Raw genomic sequence first — 18310 nt, 5'->3', positions numbered from 1 at the left:
TTATTAAAGTGACCAGTGGTTCCATGTCTATGTACATGGGGCAGCAGCCTCTATGGTGCATGGTTGAGTTACCGGGGGATAGCCGGCTAGTGACAGTGACTAAGTTCAGGGCAGGGTACTGGGTGGAGGCCGGCTGGTGACGGCTATTTGACAGTCTGATGGCCTTGAGATAGCTGTTTTTCAGTCTCTCGGTCCCAGCCTTGATGCAATTGCACTGACCTCGCCTTCTGGATGATAGCGGGGTGAACAGACCGTGGCTTGGGTTGTTGATGTCCTTGATTATCGTGGTCCTCTGTAGCTCAGCTGGTAGAGCACGGCGCTTGTAACGCCAAGGTAGTGGGTTCGATCCCCGGGACCACCCATACACAAAAATGTATGCACGCATGACTGTAAGTCGGTTTGGATAAAAGCGTCTGCTAAACGGCATATTATTATTATTATTATTATTATTATCTTTTTGGCCTTCCTGTGACATCGTGTGCTGTACGTGGCCTGGAGGACAGGCAGCCCCCGGTAGTGCATTGGGCAGACCGCACTACCCTTTGGAGAGCCCTGCAGTTGTGGGCAGTGCAGTTGCCGTAACAGGCGGTGATACAGCCCGACAGGATGCTCTCAATGGTGCATCTGTAAAAGTTTGTAAGGGTCTTAGGGGCTGAATTTCTTCAGCCTCCTGAGGTTGAAGAGGCACTGTTGCGCCTTCTTCACCACACTGTCTGTCTGGGTGGACCATTTGAGATTGTCAGTGATGTGTACGCCGAGGAACTTGAAGCTTTTCACCTTCTCCACTGTGGCCCCATCGATGTGGTTGGGGGCGTGCTCCCTCTGCTGTCTCCTGAAGTCCACAATCAGCTCCTTTGTTTTGTTCACGTTGAGGGAGAGGTTATTTTGCTGGCACCACTCCGCCAGAGCCCTCACCTCTTCCCTGTAGGCGGTCTCGTCATTGTTGGTAATCAGGCCTACTACTGTTGTGTCATCTGCAAACTTGATGATTGAATTGGAGGTGAACAGGGAGTACAGAAGGGGGCTGAGCACGCACCCTTGTGGGGCCCCTGTGTTGAGAATCAGCGTAGTGGAGGTGTTGTTTCCTACCTTCACCACCTGGGGGCGGCCCGTCAGGAAGTCCAGGACCCAGTTGCACAGGACGGGGTTCAGACCCAGGGCCCCGAGCTGAATGATGAGCTTGTAGGGTACTATGGTGTTGAAGGCTGAGCTGTAGTCAATGAACAGCATTCTTACATATGTATTCCTCTTGTCCATATGTGATAGAGCAGTGTGCAGTGCGATGGCGATTGCATCATCTGTGGATCTATTGGGGTGGTATGCAAACTTAAGTGGGTCTAGGGTGTCAGGTAAAGTGGCGGTGATATGATCCTTAACTAGCCTCTCAAAGCACTTCATGATGACAGAAGTGAGTGCTATGGGGCAATAGTCATTTAGTTCAGTTACCTTTGCTTTCTTGGGTACAGGAACAATGGTAGACATCTTGAAGCAAGTGTGGTCAGCAGACTGGGATAAGGAGAGATTGAATATGTCCGTAAACACTCCAGCCAGCTGGTCTGCGCATGCTCTGAGGACCTTGCACTTGAGATGGCGCACACAGGTGTTCATGGTAGTGTCTCTGTTGATTGCACATCAGCCAATGAGGGTAACCCTGACAAAATCTTTGCCCATTACTGACATGAGACATGCAATAGCCCTACTGTCTACCATTACTGAGGTTTTTGGAGATGATGAACACATAAATTATGATGATTATGATGATGATTCAGTGTTGGGACAACTTTGGGCTTTTGTAAACATGAGGATGTTTAAATGCGGTGTTGATTAATACTGTAGGTATTGTCTCATCTGCTTAACACTACAAAGGTCTTACAGTATGAGGTCTAGAATATTATTGTTGTGGAAACAGGACCTTTTACCATTGAGCTGTGTGGAATAGTAGAATGTATGCCATACACACACTGTAAATAAATAATTTAGCTTAAAGATTTGTTCTAATACTCATTTTCAGTTCAAGTATAACATATAGAGTGGGCCAATATTGTGACCTGCCACCAATAGTTACTTGTTCATAAAGTGCATTTTTGAATCTTTCACTTTTCTCCTTCACTTGCCTTCAATAAATAATCCAGATTTGGAAACATCAATGCTCAGTGGAATGTATGACTTTATTGTAAATTAACTTGTAGTTGCCTTTTTTTGGATGAAATAAGTAACAAAGTGTACTACTATAAACTTTACACAACTTTCAAAGTAGAAAAAGTGTGGGCTTTCCCCCCAGTGTTGGCCCAGAGAATTGGGAAACGGCTATAGCAGTTGTGTTACTGCTCTTGCACGGTGTACACATCACAGCCCATAAAACATATTCCTATATAAAGTTTCAGACAGCAAGAACAGGAAGAATGTTAACAGTACATAAGTAAAAGTAATTACACAAATACATTGTTAAAAAAAGGTACATAGAATATTTTCAGTTAAAATATTACACAAATAAATGCAACAAAGAATGTAACGTTATAAAAGTAAATACACGTTTTGTGAGTCTACATTGTCATTGGTTTCAGTACTACGTCTTCTTTCCTCTCTTACATTACTTCTCTAATGGTGACATTTAAGATAACTTCCATTCTAGGATCTCAGCACTACAGCTGAAATCAATGTCAGTGTTTGTGCCTCTGTCTGCATGCCAAATGAGCAGACAGTTTGTTCTTATCACGGTGTAAGTTCAGTTTGTGGTTGCTGATCCACAACACTAGTTCCTCATAGTCCAATTTGTGCAACAGGTTTATTTGGAAGTTCTGGAAACTTGGGTAGAACCTGCCAGGTGTCAAAGCAAACACTTTCTGATCAAGAAGCACACTTACTATATGATTGATGTCCTCAGATCTACTTGAGATTTAGTGCTTTCCAGACTCTGGCTTCAGCTCACAGTCTTTATCAAATCTTTGGATGAGGTCTGTCTACTCTCCAATGGTCCTGCTGACTTTCTGTGCAATGTCAAACTGGACATGGGCCCCGTAATGTTGGATGAGGTCTTTTGTGCGGTGCACATGGTATTCGTAGTTCTTGCATCAAATACTTTGGTATTTCTCTGTGCCGATAACCTTGAAGACATATGCCAATTATTTCCAAAGGACCTCTAAGTATCCGTGACTTTGTACCAGAAGGAGTTGTAACAGTGACTTTTAATAATATCTGAGACTGTATGCATTATGCAACACATTTGCGATGATAAACCTTGGGTATGTGCCACATAAAATGGGCTTTATCACTTACTTAATAGTCAAGGAAAAATACAAACTACGTATAAATTATCCTCTAGGCTAAAACTGTCACTGTGATCAACTGACGATATTATTCAATGTAGCCTACAAATGTGAGCCTGTAGGACTTCTGCAACACAGTTTTCAACCTAGTCTCTAGGTTGAAAACTGACTCTTCGTATTTTCCTGAGCAGACACTCTTTTGGTACCTCTGGGGGTCGAGACAGCCGCGGCATATCTTTTCGATCTAACTATACAATTTGCTCTTTCCGTCACAAAACAGACGATTCTTTGCACGTCACTGGCACTTCTTTTAATATTTGAGTAGAAGATTGTGAAAGGAACCACATGCTGCTTTTGAAAACCCACCACTCAGCGTGACAGGTCCCATTATCTCTTCTAAAGCCAGTGTGTAGTCCGGTCGCAATAAAGACGATTTACCTTGCAGATTTACCTTGCAAAAGGTTGTGTTTGTTCCTGTTACAGTCGTACGGTTCACCACAAACACGGCATACATCAACATATTTTGATGGGGTTTTAATCTGCAATTTCACGGCCATCCTCACGCACTGATGCACCTACGACACTAATCTAGTGAGCACCTTTGATGCTCCGCCCAAGCATCATCAGAGCACAGTGCTTGCCCTCCAGGACATCTACAGAACCCGGTGTCACAGCAAGGCCAAGAAGACCATCAAGGACCTCAGCCACCGAGCCATGGCCTGTTCACCCCGCTACCATCTAGAAGGCGGAGACAGTGCAGGTGCATCAAAGCTGGGACCGAGAGACTGATAAACAGCTTCTATCTCCAGACCATCAGACTGTTAAACAGTCATCACTAGCCAGCCTCCGCACAGTACAATGCCCTGAACCTTAGACACAGTCACTAGCCAGCTACCACCCGGTTCTCTACCCTGAACCATAGAGACTGCTGCTCTATGTACATAGAGTCATTTAACACTGGTCACTTTAATAATGTACAACATACCGTTTTACCCACTTCATATGTACAGTACCTTCAGAAAGGATACCCCTTGACTTATTCCACATTTTATTGTGTTACAGCCTGAATTCAAAATTGATTAAATAATTGTTTTCTCACCCATCTACACACAACACCCCATAATGTCAAAGTGAAAATATGTTTTTAGAAAGGTTTGCACATTTATTGAAAATAAAATACAGAAATATCTAATTTACATACACTACTGTTCAAAAGTTTGGGGTCACTTAGAAATGTCCTTGTTTTCGAAAGAAAAGCCATTTCTTTCTCCACTAAAATAACATCAAATTGATCAGAAATACAGTGTAAATATTGTTAATGTTGTAAATGGCTATAGTAGCTGGAAACGGCTGATTTTTTTATGGAATATCTACATAGGCGTACAGAGGCCCATTATCAGCAACCATCAGTCCTGTTTTCCAATGGCACGTTGTGTTTGCTAATCCAAGTTTATCATTTTAAAAGGCTAATTTATCATTAGAAAACCCTTTTGCAATTATGTTAGCACAGCTGAAAACTGTTGTGCTGATTAAAGAAGCAATAAAACTGGCCTTCTTGAGACTAGTTGAGTATCTGGAGCATCAGCAATTGTGGGTTCGATTACAGGATCAAAATGGCCAGAAACAAATAACTTTCTTCTGAAACTCGTCAGTCTATTCTTGTTCTGAGAAATGAAGGCTATTCCATGCGAGAAATTGCCAAGAAACTGAAGATCTCGTACAACGCTGTGTACTACTCCCTTCACAGAACAGCGCAAACTGTCTCTAACCATAGAAAGAGGAGTGGGAGGCCCCGGTGCACAACTGAGCAAGAGGACAAATACATTAGAGTGTCTAGTTTGAGAAACAGACGCCTCACAGGTCCTCAACTGGCAGCTTCATTAAATAGTACCCGCAAAACACCAGTCTCAACGTCAACAGTGAAGAGGCGACTCCGGGATGCTGACCTTCTAGGCAGAGTTGCAAAGAAAAAGCCATATCTCAGACTGGCCAATAAAAAATAAATTATTATGCTGGGCAAAAGAACACAGACACTGGACAGAGGAAGATTGGAAAAAAGTGTTAAAGACAGACGAATCGAAGTTTGAGGTGTTCGGATCACAAAGAACAACATTTGTGAGACACAGACCAAATGAAAAGATGCTAGAGGAGTGCTTGATGCCATCTGTCAAACATGGTGGAGGCAATGTGATGGTCTGGGGGAGCTTTGGTGGTGGTAATGTGGGAGATTTGTACAGGGTAAAAGGGGTCTTGAAGAAGGAAGGCTATCACTCCATTTTGCAACGCCATGCCATACCATGTGGACGGCACTTGATTGGAGCCAATTTCCTCCTACAACAGGACAATGACCCAAAGCACAGCTCCAAACTATGCAAGAGCTATTTAGGGAAGAAGCAGTCAGCTGGTATTCTGTCTATAATGGAGTGGCCAGCACAGTCACCGGATCTCAACCCTATTGAGCTGTTGTGGGAGCAGCTTGACTGTATGGTACGTAAAAAGTGCCCATCAAGCCAATCCAACTTGTGGGAGGTGCTTCAGGAAGCATGGGGTGAAAACTATTCAGATTACCTCAACAAATTGACAACTAGAATGCCAAAGGTCTGCAAGGCTGTAATTGCTGCAAATGGAGGACACAATTATTATTTATATTAAAAATCATTATTTCTAACCTTGTCAATGACTACATTTGCTATGCATTTTGCTATTTTCCTATTCAAACTCATTTCATGTATGTTTTCATGGAAAACAAGGACATTTCTAAGTGACCCCAAACTTTTGAACGGTAGTGTAAGTATTCACACCCCTGAGTCAATACATGTTAAAATCACCTTTGACAGTGATTACAGCTGTGAGTCTTTCTCAGTAATTCTCCAAGAGCTTTGCACACCTGGACTGTACAATATTTGCACATTATTCTTTTCAAAGTTCTTTAAGCTCTGTCAAGTTGGTTGTTGATCATTGCTAGACAGCCATTTTCAAATCTTGCCATAGACTTTCAAGCTGATATATGTGTGTATTGTTATTGTATTGCTAGATATTGCTGCATCGTTGGAGCTAGAAACATAAGCATTTCGCTACACCTGCGATAACAACTGCAAAACTGTGTACACGACCAATAAACTTTGATTAGATTTGTATTTGATATCGAATGCCCACGTGGCGTGGAGCTCTATGGGTCCCTGTGGAACCTTTTGTTTGTCCCTTGGCTCTCGCTGTAACTCAACCCCACCTGAGAGTGAGTGATCACAGGGTAGACAGGCTTAACAGAAAAATGGGTGTCTATTGCATTGGGCGTCACACGTAAAACACAAAGACCCCAAGACAATACAGTGCCCACTGTCAATGGAGCTCTCTCAGCCAATCACAACGCAAGGTTTGTTTCTTTCTTTATTTTCTACTTCTTGCTCTGGTGATGAGGCATATCATATGGATCCTTCATAGTTGACATAGCTGTACAATGTGTTCTATAAAGAGCTTCCAGTGAAAAAAAGGGGGGAATAAACTGCCCAAACCACTTGTTCCATGTGAGTGCCTGCAGCAGCCAATGAAAGCATGACAGGAATGTGTTAAACAAGGGTCAGGTTCGGAGCAGTTGTTAGCAATGGGAGACTTGGGAGAGGAAGATGGCTCTCTCAGGATTGTTTTCATTTTGCAGTGGGGATAGCGATCATGGCAATCCTTTTTTATTTTGATGTCACAGGCACATTTGTATACTCACTGAATATGGAAATGCAATTCAGAAAGAGATAGAGTAAATGTGATTACCTGTTGTGAAATTCATATATTTCTGGGAGATTGCCAAAAAGCACATCTTTCTTGTTCTCCAGAGCTGCAGGGATGAGGGGGGAAAGCTCTGTGTTGTCCAGCTCGGCAGCGTACCCCTGGACAGGAAAATTACATTCAAAGCTAATAAGTATTAAGTAAAACTATGACAATGCCAACGCCTCTGTGATAATCTGAACCCAATAAAACCCAGTCCTTCACATGGCTTTACACCTAACACTTGAATTAACATTACATGAACTGAAATCAGTGACAGTTTGAGTAGCCTAATGACTCATCTAAATCGACAAAGCAAGCACATTTGAAGTTCAACAAAAGTTCATACAGTATTCTGAAATGGCCAGACCTGATGCAACATTTACACTGTCAGTCAATTAGAACAGGGTTTTATGTTCCCTAGGTGCAGTTAGCAGAGAAAGGAGAGCTTTCTCTACTGTCTCCTTGACATTATTGCCACTAACTGACAGCGTTTCAGTCACGAGAGAGCAATTTAAAGTAACAAACGCACCTCCATGATGCTCTGCAGCTCTTCGACATACAGCCTCTCAGTTTCAATCAGCTCGTTCATTATGTGTCTGGGGAGGAAAGATACAGTATCCGTCAATACACACCAATTACAGAGAAGCCCTTTAGTGGTATTTGTCAGTGCATATAAATTAATAAAACCCAGATTGGAGACTCCAACTGCCACTCATATCCTAAATGCTTTGTCAAAGTTCTCCAACCAAATGATCATACTCAGTTAGAGGTGGAAAACACGGTTATTGTACAAACCCAAAAGATGCTCCGCTAGCGATACCACAGCACCCCAGACATGAGGTACATGGGGGAAAAACAAGGTCTAACAGAGGAGGTTGTGATAAAACCAAGGAGCTTGAGCAAAGCTAACATTTCCAGACTTTAATGGCCCCTTTAATGTGCATGAGTTCTGAGGTCTTGATTTTTATGTGCCATCACGAGCCCATCGAGACGCTGAGTGCTGTTTGATGTATGGCCACATTTTATAGGTCAATAAAGCTCTCCAAAGGCACCCGCCACTCTCACAGAGGCAGGCATCTGTCATATCATAGGTGACTGTCTTCCCAAGTCCCAACACAATAGGATATTTGCATATCCATTTTTGGAGGAGGGAAGGCAGCATCGTGTGAATAAATATCATGGACAGAGATGCCTTCATTGAACCGCTGGGGGAAAAAACTTTCCATGAAGTCATGTGCCTAGCCTGTTATTGGTGCTCCTAAGTAAGATAATATTTCTTGAACGCCCTAGTGGACAGTGTTTATATTAATTATACTTACTTGGTCGTTCTCCCTCAAGTTGCTTACAGTAACACTAGCTAAAGGTATTAGTGCATAAAAGAGCTGAGATGTCTACAGCCCTCTGTGTGCCAAGAAGAAGATGATATCACCTTCCAACCAAAAAACAATGCTTTAACTATATAAAACAAAGAATGTATACATGTCATGTACTAGAAGAACACATTGCCAATGCCAGTTTGTCCTGTGCATACCTGACTTTGTATGGCTACAATCCCTTTCCTAATGTGACCCTCAGGAACACTTAATCACTTTTATTATGAAGAGTATGTAGTACCGGATGCAATTCAGATGACAAATTCCAACCTCTGGCATAGAATCCAGCTTCACTCCTGCTGGTTGGCCTCACTGATATGATAATAACTTAGAGAGAGAAATCATAGACTGACTAAGCTGAGGCAGGCAGGCAGGCAGGGAGGCAGGCAGGCAGGCAGGAAGTAGAGGAGCTTTCCCCTCTAGCCCAGCAGTTTCCTCCCCCACCAGTCCCACTCTGCTCTCTCATTCTCTCACTCTCTCACAGTCACACGTACGGGGAGACAGAGAAGCTCAGGCCGCAGCCCTGGTTACTACACAGTTACACTGTTGCTGCCGCACCCTACACACAGACAGGAAAGAGAGAGAAAGAGAGTGAAAGAGTGGGATAGCGCTCACCAACTGGAAAGGAGGGGCAGGGGAGAGTCGTTTTCTGTACTTTTCCCAGCAACACATGGATGGAACTCTCACAGGCTGGTAAGTGATCAGGGAGAGGGAGGTGGGGGGGGGTTGTATGCTCTAGCTGAAAGACTGTTTATAATTTTACATTTTACATTTTAGTCATTTAGCAGACGCTCTTATCCAGAGTGACTTACAGTTAGTGAGTGCATACATTTTTCATACTGGCCCCCCATGGGAATCGAACCCACAACCCTGGCGTTGCAAGCGCCATGCTCTACCAACTGAGCTACAGGAGGCTTATAATACCTTAAGGTGCTCAAAGCAAAAGTTCACACTGCTTTTACAGTTAGCCTGATGTCAACTAACGGAATTGGAACCTAACCTCTCTTGGTAGGTTTTAAACAATAGACACAGGAAATCTAACAGAATTCAATAATTTGTTGTACTCAAAAATGATATAGAAATGAAGTGGATGCATTTGCAGTTAGTTTTGGTTGTATTTCAGATTACTTTGTGCCCAATAGAAATTAATGGTAAATAATGTATTGTGTCATTTTGGAGTCACTTTTATTATAAATAAGAATATAATATGTTTCTAAACACTTCTACATTAATGTGGATGCTACCATGATTACAGATAATCCTAAATGAATCGCCAATAATGATGAGTGAGAAAGTTACAGAGGGTCAAAGATCAAACCCCCAAGACATGCTAACCTCTCACCATTACTAATAACAAGGTTGGTTAGCATGTCTTGGGGGTATGATCTTTGACCCTCTGTAACTTACTCAATCATCATTATTCACAATTCATTCAGGATTACCTGTAATCATGGGCACAAAATAATCTGAAACACAAGAAAAATGAACTGTAAATGCATCCTAGAACTTTGTAGATTCACAATCTTGATGTAATCATTGCCCGCTAGGAATATGGGACCAAATACTAAACTTTTGACTACTTTCTTTATAAAAATCTTTAGGGGTGTCAATAATTTTGACCCCTACCTTTTTGAGAAAACAAAGTATTACTTGTTAAACAAAATCTCTTTCTCTGAGCAATTGTATTAGTATAAAATAATAAAATGTCCTCGTTATTATGAGCATACAATAAATATAGCTCAGTATTTGAATTATCTATTTTATACAGTCATTATTGCTCATCTTTATCAATGGTGTCAATTTCGGGACCTCACTGTGTCTAACCATATCATTTTTATCAGTAAGAAGAGGTATTTTAATTTGTATAGTTGATGACAATAATTGTTCTATTTTCTCAGAGATTACTCAAATTAGTAAGGGGGGGGGGGGGGGGTCAAATGTGTTACAATTGACCCCTTGCCTACATTCTATGGTATTGTATATGGTATTTAGACACATTCACATAATGATATAGAATAATGATATAAAACCTTTACATCAAGTTTCCCAGTACAACTAAGATAATACCTTAAAAAAGTGTAAAAGTCAAATTCATACTTTTGAATGCTAAAAGTATCTTATATAACATATATTAATTTTGGCTGCACCGTCTTTGGTCATTGTGAAATGCCTAAAAGGTCAAATAATATTTTTTTGTCAGTTACTTGTATTTTCATCCATATATCAGTTTCAAATCATATAAATTTTTCAATTACCCCTCATTTTTACCTTTGAAGATGGTGGGCTCGTTGGCATGGTAAGGCAACTGTAAACGAGGAGTCAGGAGTGAAGTCGGGGGAGGTGCATCTGCGACAGCCAAAAGTGGACACTGATGTGGTTTTCAACAGCAAGGCTCAGTGCGACATGTTTCCAACATGTTTCCATTGTTTCTAAAATAATTAAACGTGTCTCCAACCCCCATACCATACGCTCACAAACTCATAATGTGTGTACAATCAATTGGTGACAGCCTCAAATATCACATTAATTTGTGCATATCCACTGTATACATGGATTGCGGCAAAGTTTGTTCCCAATTTGTAAGTCGCTCTGGATAAGAGTGTCTGCTAAATGATGATTGGTTGACAATAGAGCCTTCCACAATGCAGGCGATGGCTGCAGGATGAAGTTGGGGAAGAGCAACTGCAGAAACTTGCAGTCAAAACTTAATGACCTTTGATCACATAATTTTTTTAATCAAATTTTCCGACATGTATGCGCAAGTCAGACAATTTTTATCCCCCTAATTCAACACACTTTGAAAGGTGGTGACCAACGATGGTCAACTTCTTGGCAAAGGTGATCCCCTCAAAAGCGCCCAGTGTTACGTTTAACCCTGCAATTGTAACATTTCACTTCCGCCACTCTCGGTTAAATTGTATATGACCAGTATGTCTTAGAAACGTAGTTACAGGGATTTTCCTTGTTTGGTCAAAAGTAAATTGTCCGTCCTCCGTTCGCTCTCCTCCGTGACCCGGAAACAGTGGTTGAGGAGTGTGTCAATTCGACAGTAGGCAAACGGAAAATGGTCCCCCCTCCTCGATAACCTCCTTTTGGCGAGGAAGCACAAGCGTATCCCTTCGTGAAAGACTTTAAATATGCCACAACCCCTTTGAATCAGCTATTGTTTTCTCGAAGAACAAAAGCATGCAAACATTTTAAAACGATATGCTACCTATTAATTTTAGCTATCAAATTTATTGCACAACTAACTACATTTGTTTTTTTATCACATTATACATTTATTTTGGGATTCCAGCCTGTAAATGTAATTTGCCTGATGACGTGCGATTGGAGAACGAGTCATTTCATACATATTTCTTCCACTTTCCTCGATTACCTTTGACCGTTTTCAAAAGGAGGCCAGAGAGGACAGAGGAGAGAGGACGCAGGAGTTTAGCAAATCTATACTGAACAAAAATATAAATGCAACAATTTCAACAATTTTACTGAGTTATAGTTCATATAAGGAAATCAGGTAATTTAAATAAATTCATTAATCTATGGATTTCACATGACTGGGCAGATGTGCACACAATTTGAGATAAATAAGCTTTTTGTGCATATGGAACATTTCTGGGATCTTTTATTTCAGCTCATGAAACATGGGACCAACACTTTACATGTTGCGTTTTATATTTTTGTTCAGTATAATTGAGAAAAGACCACAGTTACAAAATATTATTAATCTAACTCAAACAATCTTTTCATAAATAAGCAAAAGGCAAAAAGTGTTATATTTAGCCCCGGTCTCCACTAGAATGATGATGCATGCTGTCAGGGCAGCTCATTGTTGTGAGCCACTCGTTTGCCTAAATCTGCTGCTGTAAGGATATCTTTTTGTCATGGTGACTGTTTTGTACAGACTTCAGCAATTCCATGGGCTCTGTTGGTTTAATGCCCCTCCATTACTGAACTTTGCGCTGGGTTGGCTTTTGCATTCATTCACAAAAGTTACGGCAACTACAGCTATATGGTTGAGAGGGTTTTTGGCAATGAAGCCTTTTATCTACTTCCCTAGAGTCAAATTAACTTGTGAATACCATTTTTATGTCTCTGTGTCTAGTATAAAGGAAGTTAGAGGTAGTTTGCGAGCCAATGCTAACTAGCATACTAGCTGTACCCGAAGACTTCCCGTCTTTGCGCTAATGCTAGCTTCCTTCATACTGGACGCAGAGACATAAAAATGGTATCAACAAGTTCATCTGACTCTAGGGAAGTAAATAAAGGGCTGCATTACCAAAATCCGAAACTATCCCTTTAAGATACTTCACACTGTGAACAAACACAGAGGTTTGACTCTGATGGATGAACACAGTGAATTGGCCATCATCATTGAATAGATAGATAGAGCACACAGGGATGGATGTAAGCACTGAAAAAGAACAGATCATTTCTGTACTCAAATCAAATTAGTGAAAATTGTATGAAACAAATCTGCCCTGCCCTGATCTCCATTGCTGCCTAATTCTTCTGTGGAAGTTACTCACTACGACCTCTGTGCCATAGGATATCATCAATAGTCCACAGGTTTCCTGTATGCTGAAAAACACTTGTAGGTAATAGGCCTACTTGTAACTTTACTCCAGCAAACAGACCAACACTAATAGCCTCCCACTGGGCACAATGTGGTTGAATCAACGTTGTTTCAACGTAATGTGTCAACGTATTGTGTGACGTGAAATCTACTTGGATTACATGTCATCAACCGACAAGTCATCAATGTAAAATGTTGTTTTCAGGGTGACATTTTAACCACAGGATTGTGTCATCATGGTAACCCATTTTCAACATAGACAAACCTTAAAATATGTGATGTGAATCCAACATATCAATTATACATTTGTTGACAAACTGAATATTGAATTGTGTTTGGTTGTCAATGCAACCAAATATGACCAGATGTATCTTCTGCTTGGATCGTTCCATCTGTGCCACTGACTTAGTCTGGCTTTAATTCCATTTTGTCTACAAATTATTAATTGATATGTTGGATTCACATCTCCATCGCAACCAAAAATATAAGATAATAAATAGGACTAAATTAAATCAAACATTAAATGCACTTTAAATAAAGTTGGATTTGATTTAGTCCTAATCTTTAATTTCGATTTTTGGTTGAGATGGACACGTGAATCCAACATATCAATTATTAATTTGTAGACTGAAATTAAAGTCAGTGGTCCAAAATAGACATCTCCTTCAAATGTTGATATTTGGTTGCATTGAAAACCAAACACAATTCAATATTACTTTTGTAATACAGTAAATAGCCTAAGTTAAGTTAAGGCTATCTTACAAACTAATGTAACAGTATTTATTCAACCTTAAAATGAGTAACACATCCATAGCCACATTGAGGTTACTGTAACTATAAATGCCTTCTTATGTAATAGAAAGTGTGCATGTTCAAGATACAGTAGCATGCAAAGGTTGCAGGTCTGTGGAGATCTTCCCAATTGCTATAATAATCTGTGCAGAATCTCGAACAGCATTGATCACTTGCAATATGTACTTTTAATGTAATCTCAACTACAATCCAGGTCATTTGGTTGTGCTATTAGATGAAGCACAGTGAGAACACATTACGTTGTTGTATAAATAAAAAATATCTGACATTTTATTCCCATTTGAACTTTGTTGAATTTTTAAATGGTTGAAAGTGCAGCGATAACACATTTAGATGACAACTAAACCAAAAATCTGACATCATTGTTTGGTTTGGTTATGCTTTTATATGATTGAAAGCATAGTGATAACACATTGGTAATTCAACAAACTTCTGGCTATCTTTTCGAGTGGGTGAATACAGTTTGAAATCTCATTGATCAACGTCTCAACCAAGTATTATCCACATTTCCACGTTTAAATGACGTGGTGTGCCCAGTGGACTACGTCAAGGCATTTCATATAATCTGTTTATACTGAAACATTTGTAGGCTGCGAAACAACAGTCAGAAAACAAATAAAGGTTAGGAGGAATGATTCAATAATTTCCCTCAGCAATGTCCTCGAGCCTTGCATGCACTGTAGGCTTATAAAATCAGTTTGAAAAGGTAAGATGAAAATGCATTGGTAAACATGTAGGCTGACCTTAGCTACACCAATTGGTCGCGAATTCAATTGCGAGCCATGACGCTTCTCTTTTGTAGGGAGCTCTGAGAATACGCGTTTTTACAGCTTTCCTTCTTTTGTTTGGAATCATTGAAATATGAGAAGAGTTATAATTTCATTTTCAGCCTTGTTGTTCTTTCACTCCGATGAGTAGGCTGATTGAAATACCAGTCTGTATTCATAGACCTACAATCAATATTGAATTTGTACTGTCCACGCTTTGTGGACTAAATGCGATTATTCGACCCACGGTTGTTTGGTTGTCACTAGTTCCCACAGCCACAAAGTCATAAACCATGCCTATTTTAACAATTTATCTTCTTAAAATGTGATTTTAAACCTAACATTAACCACACTGTTAACCTTATGACTAACCTTTAAGACCAAAAAGCAAAAACATTTTTCATGAATTTGTACGATATAGACCATTTTGACTTTGTGGCTGTGGTAACTAGTTGAAACATTGTTGTTTGGCTAGTCTAACTTGGGGACATGAGGATGGATGCCTTGCTCCAAGTAGAACAGAACAGGCGGGCACACTTTATTTAAGTAGCCCGGCGGAGTTCGCACTTTAGCACCATTGGAATAACTTCAAAAGTCCAAACACGGGTTTAACCAATTGTTCACATTTCTGTCTTTCTCTTTTCAGATCGTATGATGTGGATCACTCTTTGACCAGACTGTGTGGACACTGGTAGCAAAACAGTGATGACTCGAGACATAATTGTCTCAACAATACAGTCACAGTAGAGAGCGGAGGAGATTAAATTGAACTTGAACATTTCTCTAAGAAGCCCATGTCTCCAGTTGGGTCAATGTGATGGAACTCAGGAACTCCCAAATAATTTTGAATAATTTTGAAAGTAGAAACCTCTCAAAGGCAACTACCTAAGAGGTGGCGAGGGCAGGAAAGATCGCAGAATGTTTATGAATTTCAGAAGGATCAGAAGATGTCAATGTGTGCAGCTGGTGACGACGTGTATTGTCCTGTCCGTGTTGATGGTGTGCTGGGAGCAGCTGGACCACCATGTGGTGAGCCGCTACTTGGTCAACAGCTACGACTTCATCAACAAGAGCTTTGGCATCAGCCAGCAGGAGTCGGAGAACCTGAACAACTTCCTGTACCTCATCAACCACCATGACAAGTGTGACTGCAATGAAGTGCTGCTGCTGCTGTTTGTCAAATCTTCCCCAGAGAACCTGGAGAGGAGGCAGGCCATCCGGGCCACCTGGGGGAATGAGATCTACATCCAGAGGGAGCTGGGGGCCACTGTGAGGGTGGTGTTTGCCCTAGGAGTCCACCCCAACCCCCAGCAGAGGGGCAGTGTGCAGAGAGGGCTGCTGGGGGAGGACCTGGTCTACGGGGACCTGGTCCAGCAGGACTTTGTGGACACCTTTCACAACCTCACCATCAAACTGCTGCTGCAGTTCCGCTGGAGCCACACTTACTGCAGCAAAGCACGCTTCCTCATGTCAGCCGACGACGACGTCTTTGTCCACATGCCCAACCTGGTGCACTACTTGCAGGGCCTGATCCGGCAGGGGGCCCGGGACCTCTGGGTGGGCCACGTGCACAGGGGAGCCCCCCCTATCCGCCAGAAGGACAGCAAGTACCACGTGCCTTATGAGATGTACCAGTGGCCCTCCTACCCAGACTACACAGCGGGGGCAGGGTACGTTGTCTCAGGAGACGTGGCTGCCAAAATCTACCAGGCCACACTGTTCCTCAACGCCTCGCTGTACATTGACGATGTGTTCTTGGGCATCTGTGCCAACGCCATGGGGGTGTCTCCCCAGGAACATGTTTACTTTTCAGGGGAAGGGAAGGCCCCCTATCACCCCTGCATCTATGATAAGATGATCACCTCTCACGGACATGTGGCAGACGTCCGGTACCTGTGGAAGGCAGCTACGGACCCACAGATTCATGACATTTCCTCTGGCCAGGTGGGAAAGCTGTACTGCACAGCAGTAAAAGTTATGCTCCTCTGTAAACCTTACTATTTAAATACCTACCCATGCAAGGCGGCCTTTTCATAGTGTACTGTTAGGCTGCACATAATGTCACTGCAGTCTTTTTCATTTATATTTCAGTGTCTGCAGCTGGTATCATTTTCAAAAAAAAGACCAAAGCCATGTTCTTGAGCATATATTCACCACACCTGCCTTGGCTTGATGGATACTGCAGTTGTACTTTGTGGTTTAGCTAATTGTGTGATGGTAAACAGACTGTTACAGAGCTACTCTTCTTGGCTGCAGTCAGGAAGTCAAAAGGAAAAATCCCTCAAATGAATTACCTCACAGTTTCAAGAGGAAATTCTGCTAGCAGACAATGTTTTTATTCAGTTTACTATTGCTCGGGGTGGCAGGAAGCTTAGTGGTTAAGAGCATTGTGACAGTAACCAAAAGGTCGCTAATCCCCGAGCCGACTAGGTGAAAAATCTGTCTGTGCCCTTGAGCAAGGCACTTAACCCTAATTGCTCCTGTAAGTCGCTATGGATAAGAGTGTCTGCTAAATGACTAAAAATGTTTTAAAAAATCTGTATCATACTCATATTATAATCCCTCTTCTCTCTATAGAGCTAACTCCATTTCTTCCCCCATTCCCCGGTTTCACTTCTCCTAAAATGTCAGGCTGCAAACCAGGAGCAGACACTGACATTTCCCAAAACAATCTGCTTCAAACCACATCCTGCTCACTAAATCATTCCATATGAACTCTGCTCCCCCATCTCTCCCATCTTATCTTGGCCCCCCAAAAAGGCAACATACAGTATTTAGTGACTCTGCAGACAGGAATTCACTGGCACCGGAGGGAGGAGTGAAGCTAACTTCTCTCTAAGCTAACTAACCCCACCTTCAAACACTTCACACTGTTTGTGAGGGTCTTTAACACATGATCTCTACTATTTAGATTTGGATTCAGTATGGCTCTCTAGGGGCCCTAGCCTACAGTACCATGCCTCAGGGACTTAGGGCAAATAACCAGCGGTTCTCCACTGTGGTTGAATGAAAAATGCAGAATGTGCCGAAATCCACTGTGGGATGGGAAAAATCTCGCAACCATATATGGAATTAATTTACTTATTACGGTTTTATCTGGTACTACTTTATGCTCAAATAGATGCTGCAGTGATGGGAAATCAAAATTAACCAGTATGTTGCTGTTCATGTGTTTTTAAAATCTCTTGTGTACACAAAAGCCCCTTTGTGCAAAAATACCCAGAACTGTTACGGGACATTTTAGCATATCAAGTGATATACAGTATGTACAGTAGCTTCTATATGTTTCATTTAAATCTTATGCAAATACACATCACCAACTGTGATGCCTGTTCTTATCAGAGGAGGGGAATGCAAATATCATTCACATCCTGTGTCAGATGAGTCCGAGTTTGTACGCATGCAATAGGCAGTACAATCCAACAAACCCCTAACAGTTACAGTAAAGAAATTCTGAATACAATTCGGAGTATTCTCCAAATCAGGAGGCAGTGTGCAGGCTGAAATTAGAGCAGAGACATTCCACACAGCAGGTGTGTGGTCACCTGGTGCTAACAGTCAGCTGGGAGGCTCTGCCTTAAATGTCTCTCTTCATCATCTCTACAAACCCTCTCTTCAGTCAGCTGTACTGTGTGTGCTATTCTCTCCTAACCTCTCCTTTCAATTGTCACTTTCTGTCTGTGACCTCTCTCAAAGTGCCTTAACACAAGCTAATGGTTAAGGAAATGTACTTTCACCCAGAGGAGAAAAAAG

General features: G+C 41.6%; 2 protein-coding genes across 2 annotated transcripts in view; one reads left to right on the top strand and one right to left on the bottom strand.

Moving 5' to 3' along the window:
- mcf2l2 (MCF.2 cell line derived transforming sequence-like 2) overlaps window positions 1-18310 on the bottom strand; it is a gene marked incomplete at its 5' end in the record, with an annotated part of 138962 nt that overhangs the window by 34062 nt on the left and 86590 nt on the right. The window contains 2 exons of the mRNA XM_084164037.1: window positions 7032-7147; window positions 7558-7624. Of these exons, the coding sequence (XP_084020163.1) occupies window positions 7032-7147; window positions 7558-7624 (183 nt within the window). The remainder of the gene's footprint in view (window positions 1-7031; window positions 7148-7557; window positions 7625-18310) is intronic.
- LOC311131189 (lactosylceramide 1,3-N-acetyl-beta-D-glucosaminyltransferase A-like) lies at window positions 15476-16594 on the top strand (the record flags this gene model as incomplete). Its single annotated transcript, XM_084164038.1, has 1 exon — window positions 15476-16594. The coding sequence occupies one exon, from the start codon at window positions 15476-15478 to the stop codon at window positions 16592-16594; it is 1119 nt and encodes a 372-aa protein (XP_084020164.1).

Source organism: Coregonus lavaretus, assembly GCF_964263955.1.
Source record: "Coregonus lavaretus genome assembly, chromosome: 6".
Lineage (NCBI taxonomy): Eukaryota > Metazoa > Chordata > Actinopteri > Salmoniformes > Salmonidae > Coregonus > Coregonus lavaretus.
This window is presented reverse-complemented; position numbering and strand designations above follow the sequence as displayed.